The sequence below is a fragment of the Setaria italica genome, chromosome I (assembly GCF_000263155.2).
Source record: "Setaria italica strain Yugu1 chromosome I, Setaria_italica_v2.0, whole genome shotgun sequence".
Lineage (NCBI taxonomy): Eukaryota > Viridiplantae > Streptophyta > Magnoliopsida > Poales > Poaceae > Setaria > Setaria italica.
In genome coordinates this window covers 29230559-29240858 of record NC_028450.1, presented here as the reverse complement: position 1 = coordinate 29240858, position 10300 = coordinate 29230559, and the positions used below count along the sequence as shown (strand labels likewise).

Genomic DNA, 10300 nt, shown 5'->3' with positions numbered 1-10300 from the left:
GCTGTATATAGCTTGGAGAAGTCCGAAATAGCCTTTTGAAGCCCATGCAATATTTCAGCAAACCCATCATTGAACCAACTACAGCCCATTTAGGCCCATCCCATGACCTTCACCGCATATCGTGAAGGGGTAATATGTCTTCTCCCCCGCTCTGAATTAGCTCGAGGCAGCAGCTCCCCCGCATCCCTAGCTTTACCTCTGCCCCGTCGTCCCCCACCAAGCGCCTCCAAGATGAAGCTCATCAGGTAAGCCAGCACTCCAAGTTCGTCCTCTTTTCCATAAATTCGATCCACTTCGCTAATTTGTTTGGTACAATTTTTCGCACGAATCGGTGTGGATTTGGGTGGGAATTGCGCTTTCACAGGTTCTTGATGAAGCTGAACAACGAGACGGTGACCATCGAGCTCAAGAACGGCATTGTCGTCCATGGCACCATCACCGGTATGATGTCCTGCAAATCTAATGCTGTGAGAACTGGGGGTTTTTGGAGGAGGCAGGGGGTTATCCAATTATCAAGCTTAATATTATGCTTGTGACGCAAATCTGGAACATGTGACTAGCAGAGCCAATATTTGGCCTTTTACTATCTTCCAGTTGTGTAACGCCCGTAAAAATCTACCCAATTAAATCACTCGTTAAAAATGCATTCCAAAATTTTCCGACCGCTGAGCCCCGTCAAATCTCTTCCTTCCCGTCGGATTCGCCGTCCCAGCCCCGACGTCGTCGACCCTCTTTATCCGTTCCCCGTAATTTTCGCCACGTGCCCGTCAAGTCCATCACGCGTGCCGTCAAATCCCGCGACTTTCGCCGACCTGCCCATCCCTTTTTCCTCCTCCTTTTGCCTCTTCTTTTTCCCTTTTCTTTTCCTCTTTTCCCTCCTTCTTCCTCCTTCTCCCTCCTTCCTCCTTTCTCTCTCTCTCCTTCCATTTTTCCCCTACCGCCCTTCTTTTCCTTCTGGCGTCTGGCGCCCGGCGCCTTGCCCCTGGCGCCACTCCCCCGCACGCGCGTGCCGGGCCGAGCCGCGCTGGGCCCGCGACGCACCGGGCCGCGCGCCCTGCCCCACGCCCGCGCGCGCCGTGCCCCGCCCCGCGCCCGCGCAGCGCTGTCGCTACCGCGCCGCGCCAGTGCCGCCTCCCGCCGCGCCGCACCGCCTCCCACCGCGCCGCCACCCCGCCCGCGCCCGTGCAGCACCGCACCGCCCGCCACCCGACGCCTGCGTCGGCCCCACGCCGCACACGTTCGCCCACGCGCACGCACGAGCCGGTCAACCACGTCGCGTCGCCCGCTCCGCGCCAAGCCGCCGTCGCATCGCCGCCCTGTGCGCTGGCCCGTCCGCTGGCCATCGCACGCCGCCTCTCCCGGCGCGCCTCCCCAAGTGGTTGCCGCCCCTACACCTTCCCTCGTCGACCGAGCCCACGCCATCCATGAGCTGCACTACTCCGGCACGCCACCGGCCGGAGGACCGGCCGCCATCATTGCCGGCCGCACGCCGTCCCCCCTCCCATCGCCTATAAAAGAGGGCCAAGGCCCGGCCACCCTCGTCACCATCACGCCGTGCCCCATCTCACCTCCTTTCTCTTCGCCCGGCGCCACCCGCCGCCGCCTCCCTACCGCCGCCAGCCCCCTCTCGCTCCGGCCACCAATCGCCCGAGGTGACCCCTCAAACGGGTTCCCCATCCTCTCCTACCCCTTCCCCACCGCTCGGCCTCGCCGCCGGTAGGCCAAGCCGGCTGGTCCGCCACCGGCCGTGCGCCCCCCCCCTCCTCTGTTCTGGAACAGAGGGAAGAAGAAGGAAGGAAGGGGCTTGATTTCCGATCTACCCCTCTGTTTCCTTTTAATTGCAATCCGGTCCCTCCACCTCTCTCCAAAGATTCTCACAACTAAGCCCTTCCACTTTTTAGAGTATTTACAAATAGGTCCTCAGTTTTCACAACTCAGTCCTAAACCTTGTTTTAAAGCCCCTAACCTCACTTTAACCCGTCATTTCATGCGCCAAACTTCCTCCAATCGATCCCAAATTCGACCACGGCCTCCTCTCATATATTTCCGCCGAGGCATATCCAAATTTCATGAAAATACCCTTCCTACCTATTTTCCGTTCACATTTTCTGTTCGGAGCTCAACGAGTAAAACCTTTTTCCTTTTTATTTATTATGTGCTTATTTGTGTGTGCCGTAGATCGCGGAATACCCAAGGAGGAGCGCAAGGAGGAGTTCGACCGCGAGCCCGAGCCCGAGGACCAGTACCGCGAGCAGGAGCTCCCGGAAGGCTTTGAGAACGGCAAGTCCGACTTGGTCCTTTGATGCATATTTAATACCCAGTTTTTCAGACACAACCTATTGGCCTGTTTTATAAAATGCATATTGTTTTACTGCAAAACATGGTTGGATAGCCACCCCTTGGTTGTTATGATTATTCCTTGTTGTCCTATATTTATCTCTAAATATGAGTTGCTCTGTTTAGATGATAAATACTGCTAGAATGCTTAGGAACTCGTTACCCAAATTCAATCATGACTACATCTGTTTATTTGGAAAATAAATGTGTGAGTGTGTTCAACTGAGGAGTTGGGTTTTTCGGGTGTAAAGGGAGGTGGTGGATGAGATGGATGGGTGTTTCTTGGGTGGAATGCCAGATTGTTGAGCTCGTACCTTAGTGGTTGAGCAGAGTTGGGAGATATCCATCTTGTCATGGCTAAGGACTGAGTTGATGTGTCATCTTGCCTAATTCCACCATCGTACAACCACTCGACCGTTGTATGGGCAACGGCTTAGCATAAACCCCACTAGCTAAACTGCTAGGCTTCAGGTGTGCTGGTGAGCAACGGGAGCCCTTGGAAAAGGACTAAGCTCTTGGTGACTTAGGTCCCAGTTTTGGCCTCGTGGATGGGTTGCTAACCCCTTGGGTGCTTCCGTGTTGACTAGTCAGTGTTGGCTAAGGTGGGTAATGGCTTTGTTAGGATCCGCACCATCACTAAGGTGATCATGATGTGGTACCCTACTTGTGGGAAAAGTGTACAACCTCTGCAGAGTTAAAACCTATACGGGTAGCCGTGTCCACGGCATTGGACGAGTTACGGCTCGGTCACACAACTAGCTTTTGGAGATGGTTGGTTTTTATATTGTGTGTTGGATTTCGGAAGTGTCCGGCAGTTGTGCCGTGCGCTACGGCGGATGGGGAGTCCGGTAGCGGTAAAACTTGGATGCTTTGTGTAGGATCAACCCCACTTAATGTTTCGGTTACTAAAGAAAATGCATTGTGAAAATTCTTTGAAATAAAACCCTGCATGTGTCAAAAATCTAGCTTTATTGCAAATAAACCTTAACCATATCCTTGTTGAATCCTATGCATATTCTTGCTATATTCCCCTCCGTGGATGGGGTTGGACTTGTTGAGTACTTTATGTACTCACCCTTCTTGTGTTGCTTCAGAGGAGGATCCGGACTTCGTCGCAGAGGACTTCGAGTAGGAGGTTGCGTCTGCACTCAACGCTGCCTGCGGTGTTGGCCCCTTTTGCAGGATGCTTCCGCTGACGCATAGTTCCGATTGCACCCCGGAGTCCGACTGGACTGCAACTTGGATTTGTATTGTTATCGCTTTAGTCTTACTTTGGGTGTGGCTTGCCCGCCCGCTCCTTCGGGAGTTGTACGGTTTCTGAACTATCTGTTGAATAAATGTGTTATCAGCCTCCTGGGACTGATAATTGGATCACATTTAGTCTCTACTTATGTGGGGACGCTTCAGGTGGTATCAGAGCCATCGTTGGCCGTAGGACGTAACCATTAGGACTTGAAAAGCCTTTTTGACCAAATTAAATGATTTACAAAATTTCTTGCTTCCTCTGCTCAATTTCAAAACTGATTTACACCTCGATTCTTTCCAGATTGCCGAAGAAGGTTGGATCAACAGCCATTGCCTAGAGGAGCCCGGTTTTCCCATGTTGCTGTTCGCCTGCATGGACCGCCTCGGGATTTACGAGCGTCCAGAGTACTCTAGCTGGGAGTATGAAGACCTTGGGACTCTCCGGTGTGAGATGACCATCTACGTGGGCAGGAGCGGCCGCTTTCCCGACGTCCAGCCTTGGAATGTGTCTGCCACTGGTTTCCGGCGGAAAGACACTTACCAGGCGGCAGCTCGGAAAGCCCTGCGCTACCTGTGCCAAATTTATGAGAGGCACATCGGTCGCACACCGATGAGGTTTTACCCGCCTGTCAAGAAGAACCGCCCAGTTTGGCTGGCCCGGGTGAGGACCTTGGAAGGACGTGGATAGCGCGAGGATGACCCCACCGTGCTCCATATGGCTGCCTACCTCCTCACTTTGGATGAACTCTGCGACGAGCAGGCCGCCCATCTGAAGCAGCAGATCCGCAGAGCCGAGGACGCCGAGGTTATGGTGAGGAGACTTCAGGTGAGATTGGCAGCAGCTGAGGCACGAGCCACGGCCGCCCAAAGCAATGAGGCCCTCGCCATCGAGGCCCTCAAAGAGGCCGAGGACCGGCACGTGCGGGCATTGAAGGAAGTCCACCACTCGAACCGCACGAGAAGGAAAATGCGGGTCTTGGAGGACGACGAGGCCCTAGTATTGGATGGAGTCCCTGTTGCCCAGGGGTCCGGGAAGTGGAAGAGCCCCGATGCCCCGCCACCACCACCGCCTTCGGAAAGGGACTCTGAGGTGGCCAATGGAGAAGCCTCGGAACCCCCTCCCGCAGGTGGGACCCTAAGGGACGAGGTGCTGGCCCTCCTTATTCCGCTAGAAGACCACTCCGCGCAGTGTGCAGATTCGTCCCACGAGTAGAGTGCCCCACCTAGAGTTGTACTCCAGAAGATGCCCTGAGTCTAGACTTGTACCCCAGTTGTGTTTTTGTACCGGTCGTGTAGTGCGTGTTTTGGCCCTGTCCCAAGTGTTGTAACCGCCCCGGCAAAATAATAAAATTATTTGTGCTTGTTGTTTGTTAGTCTGTGTGCTTGTCGACAGGAGGTGGATTCTGTCTCTTCGAAAATCCAAATTAATTAACCAAACATCACTTTAATATCTAAATCCAAGTCTCATGGAAGTTCACTCAATCTGCAGATGCCTCCCAAGCGTGCCACCAGAACCTCCCCGAGTCAAGCACGTGCCACTCCTAGTGCAGAAAGACAGCTGGAAAGGCAGGAACCCCCACCAGCGGTGCACCATGAGGAGCAAGAAGTGAATCAGCCTGAGGGCAGGGGGAAAGTCAAGTGGGAGCACAGCAGCCACCGCCCCCACCGGTCATTGATCTGGTCCAAGTCATGAACAACCAGACCCTTCTGCTGGAAGCTTTGGCCAATGCCATCACTCGCCAAAGGCCCCGCGGACAGGGCATGAATGAGAAACTGACAGACTTCCTCCGGACCAAGCCACCCACTTTTGGCGGGTCAATCAATCCTCTGGACGCAGATGACTGGCTGCGGGTCATCCAGAGGAAGCTAGAGCCGTTCGGCTGTGAGAGCAGGGACAAGCTTCTCCTGGCTGCTCATCAACTCACTGGGACTGCTCTAGCTTGGTGGGAGAACTACTGCACTGCCACCCAGGATGCCTCCACTATCACCTGGGATGAGTTCGTGACAGAGTTCCGCCGCTATCACATTCCTGCGGCTACCATGAAGCGCAAGGCGGATGAGTTCTGTGAACTGCGCCAAGGCAACAAGTCCGTGGAAGAGTACACCTATCAGTTCATGGAGTTGGCCCGTTATGCTCCAGAAGAAGTAGACAAGGATGAGAAGAAGCAAGATATGTTCAAGAAGGGTTTGAGCGCAGAACTAAGGACCCTGCTTACTCCTCAGATCTACCCTGATTTCAACACTCTGATGAACATGGCCATCCTGACTGAGAGAGCCAAGGCAGATGAAAGGAGGGACAACAAGCACCGGTTCCTGGACAGCAAGGCCCACCAGCAGGACAGGTTCCAGAAACCAAGGAGCTTTGGTCACCCCATGCCCAGGTCTCAAGCCCCCATGCAGTACCGGACCCAGTCTCAAGCCTCCGGTTCCCATCAGACCAATGCCCCATTCAGAAGCCAGAACCCTGTCAAAGCCCCACAACAGTGCCAGTCAAGTCACCAACAATGGCAGGGCATGCTTCAACTGCCGTGAGCCAGGGCATTTCATTGCCAACTGCCCCTACGCCAACATGCCAGCTGCATCGGCCTTCTCCAACGCAGTGACTGGGCCAAGGGAAGCAGTGTCGGGAGCCAACCGTGTTCCCGTCCGCAGCCACAACAACCCCGGCAACAACAACAACAACAACAGCCAGCAGATGAGGCAGCCCCAGCAGTCGTTCGGACGAGCCCGCGTCAACCACATCAGCGTGCAAGAGGTTCAGGAAGCTCAGGGCGTGGTACTCGGTGAGTTTCTAGTCAGCTCAATCTTGGCAACAATACTCTTCGATTCTGGAGCATCACATTCATTTATATCATCAAGCTTTGTGGATAAGCACCACATACCTACAGTACTACTAAAGGTACCCCTAATAACCCGGACACCTGGAGCCGACATCCAGTGTCGACTAGGTTGTTCCCGGGTAAGGATCAATCTAAGTGGGGTAGAATTCCTAGCAGACTTGGTAGTACTTGAGTCTAAGGGGATAGATGTGATCCTTGGGAATGGATTGGTTAAGCCTACATGATGGTCACATAGGATGTGCTGATAAGGTAGTACGCCTGGTTAACCAGGACGGTGTACAAGTGACCTGTCACACCCGGGGAAGTGGGCCCGACCCAATGGTTTTTAGCATGGAAGCCAAGGCCATAGAAGGAGTCCCGGTAGTGAGTGAATACCCGGATGTCTTTCCTGAAGAACTACCTGGAATGCCCCCAGACAGATATAGAGTTTGTGATCGACCTTATCCTTGGAACCTCCCCTATAGCCAAGAGGCCCTATAGGATGCCAGCATCTGAGTTAGCAGAACTGAAGAAACAGTTAGGCGAACTGCAACAGAGTGGATTTATCAGACCTAGCTCATCCCCGTGGGGAGCCCCAGTGCTCTTTGTCAAGAAGAAAGACGGAAGCATGAGGATGTGCGTGGATTATCGCGCACTAAATGAGGTCACCATCAATAATAAATACCCCCATCCCAGAATAGATGACCTATTTGACCAGTTGAAAGGAGCCAAGTATTTCTCCAAAATAGATTTGAGATCAGGGTACCACCAAATCAAGATCAAGGAAAGTGATATCCCGAAGACAGCTTTTGTCACCCGCTATGGTCAGTTTGAATTTACAGTGATGTCCTTTGGACTGACCAGTGCCCCTGCTTATTTCATGAATCTCATGAACAAGGTGTTTATGGAGGAGTTAGACAAGTTTGTCGTGATCTTTATCAACGACATACTTATTTACTCCAAGAGTGTCCAAGAGCATGAGCAACATCTACGAGTAGTGCTGGAGAAAATGAGAGCCCACCGACTCTATGCTAAATTCAGTAAATGTGAATTTTGGCTCGAGAAAGTGGCATTTCTGGGTCATATTTTGACCGCAGAAGGAGTAGCAGTTGATCCTGAGAAAGTTGAAGCCGTCTCCAATTGGCAGCAACCCACCAATGTTAGTGAAATCAGGAGTTTTCTTGGTTTAGCTAGGTATTATCGGAGGTTTGTTGAAGGATTCTCTAAGATAGCCCGGCCCATGACAGAGCTACTTAGGAAGGACAAGAAATTTATTTGGACAGAGTCATGTGAGAGGAGTTTTCAAGAACTGAAGAGAAGATTGATGACCGCCCCCGTATTAACCCTACCGGATATACAGCGGGACTTCGTCATTTATTGTGATGCTTCCCGACAAGGGTTAGGGTGTGTCCTGATGCAGGATGGGAAGGTAGTGGCATATGCCTCCCGCCAACTTAAGCCCCATGAACAAAATTACCCCACCCATGATTTGGAATTCGCAGCCGTAGTGCATGCCCTCAAGATCTGGAGGCACTACCTAATAGGGAAAAAGTGTGAGATCTACACAGACCACAAGAGCCTAAAATATATTTTCACCCAACCAGATCTGAATTTAAGGCAAAGAAGATGGTTAGAATTGGTCAAGAATTATAATCTGGAAATTCACTACCATCCCGGTAAGGCTAATGTGGTAGCGGATGCTTTAAGCAGAAAATCCTATAGGCAGATCGGACCTAAGGACCCTCACTTGCAAGAGGAAATGGCCCGATTAAATGTACACATCATCCCTCAGAATACCAGCCGCAAGCTAAGTGTTCAGCCTACATTGGAGGAAAGAATCCGAGAGGCCCAAGGTTCGGATCAAGACTTGGTGAGGATTCGCAAGCAAACCGGAGAGAATAAAGCCCCAGACTTCAGAGTGGATATAAAAGGAACCTTGTGGTACAAGGATAGGATTTGTGTGCCCAAGAAAGGTGAATTCCGGCAAACCATCATGGATGAGGCCCATAACTCAGCATATTCCATCCACCCGGGATCCACCAAGATGTATATGGACCTAAAGCAGAAATACTGGTGGAATGGGATGAAGGCGGACATAGCCCAGTTCATCGCTCATTGCGATATTTGCCAACGGGTTAAGGCCGAACATCAGAAGCCAGCCAGTTTACTGCAACCACTACCCATTCCAGTTTGGAAATGGGACGAGATTGGTATGGATTTTGTAGTGGGTTTGCCCAAGACTCAAAAAGGGAATGACTCCATATGGGTGATAGTGGACCGACTCACTAAAGTTGCCCACTACTTACCCGTACGGACCACCTATGGTGGAGAAAAGCTAGCTCGACTCTATGTAGACAACATAGTGAAGCTGCATGGTGTGCCTAGCAGAATTGTTTCGGATAGAGGGACCCAATTTACCTCTAGATTCTGGAAGAGTCTGCATAAAGCTATGGGCATCAAACTGGATTTTAGTTCAGCCTATCACCCCCAGACCGATGGCCAAACAGAAAGAGTGAATCAGATTATGGAAGACATGTTGAGGGCATGTGTCCTTACTTATGGCAAGGATTGGGAACAGAGTTTACCCTATGCAGAGTTCTCATATAACAACAGTTACCAAGCCAGCTTAGGCACGTCACCATTTGAGGCTCTCTATGGAAGAAAGTGCAAGACCCCGTTGATGTGGTCGGAAGTAGGAGAGCGCACCCTAGTGGGACCTGCCTTTATCAAAGAAGCAGAAGAACGAGTGGCTAAAATACGAGAGAAGTTGAAAGCAGCACAGTCTAGGCAGAAAAGCTACTCAGATAAAAGAAGACGAGAGTTGATTTTCAATGAGGGGGACTTCGTGTACCTTAAGGTCTCTCCGATTCGAGGTACCCGAAGGTTCCAAGTGCAAGGAAAGTTAGCCCCTCGGTATATTGGACCATACCATGTGTTAAAAAGAGTTGGAGCTGTAGCATACCGCATTCAGCTGCCCGAAGAAATCTCGGATATCCACCCGGTATTTCATGTGTCCCAGCTAAGAAAATGCCTGAGAGTACCAGAAGAGCAAGTACCGGTGGAAACCATAGATTTGCAGAAGGATCTGCGATATCAGGAGGTACCCGTCAAGATTCTGGACATCGTCACCAGAAGAACAAGGAATTCAGTAGTGCGAATTTGCAGAGTCCAATGGAGTGGGCATGGTGAAGAAAAAGCTACTTGGGAACGCGAGGATGCGTTAAAGAAGGAGTTTCCCCATCTTTTCAGAATTTAGCCGAATCTCGAGGACGAGATTCAATTTAAGTGGGGTAGGTTTGTAACGCCCGTAAAAATCTACCAAATTAAATCACTCGTTAAAAATGCATTCCAATATTTTCCGACCGCTGAGCCCCATCAAATCTCTTCCTTCCCGTCGGATTCGCCGTCCCGGCCCCGACGTCGTCGACCCTCTTTATCCGTTCCCCGTAATTTTTGCCGCGTGCCCGTCAAGTCCATCACGCGTGCCGTCAAATCCCGCGACTTTCGCCGAACTGCCCATCCCCTTTTCCTCCTCCTTTTCCCTCTTCTTTTTCCCTTTTCTTTTCCTCTTTTCCCTCCTTCTTCCTCCTTCTCCCTCCTTCCTCCTTTCTCTCTCCCTCCTTCCTTTTTTTCCCCTGCCGCCCTTCTTTTCCTTCTGGCGTCTGGCGCCCAGCGCCTTGCCCCTGGCGCCACTCCCCCGCACGCGCGCTGGGCCTGCGCCGCGCCGGGCCGCGCGCCCCGCCTCGCGCCCGCGCCGCGCCCGTGCCGCCTCCCGCCGCGCCGCACCAGCTCCCGCCGCACCGCCACCCCGCCCACGCCCGCGCAGCACCGCGCCACCCGCCACCCGACGCCTGCGCCGACCCCACGCCGCACACGTTCGCCCACGCGCACGCCCGAGC

The 10300-nt window shown here is 52.5% G+C and overlaps 1 protein-coding gene across 1 annotated transcript in view; it reads left to right on the top strand.

Annotated features, from left to right (window-relative positions):
- The first annotated feature begins 231 nt into the window (after nucleotides 1-231).
- LOC101753973 (small nuclear ribonucleoprotein SmD1a-like) overlaps nucleotides 232-10300 on the top strand; it is an 18516-nt gene continuing 8447 nt past the window's right edge. The window contains exons 1-2 of the mRNA XM_004952870.1: nucleotides 232-245; nucleotides 365-441. Of these exons, the coding sequence (XP_004952927.1) occupies nucleotides 232-245; nucleotides 365-441 (91 nt within the window). The remainder of the gene's footprint in view (nucleotides 246-364; nucleotides 442-10300) is intronic.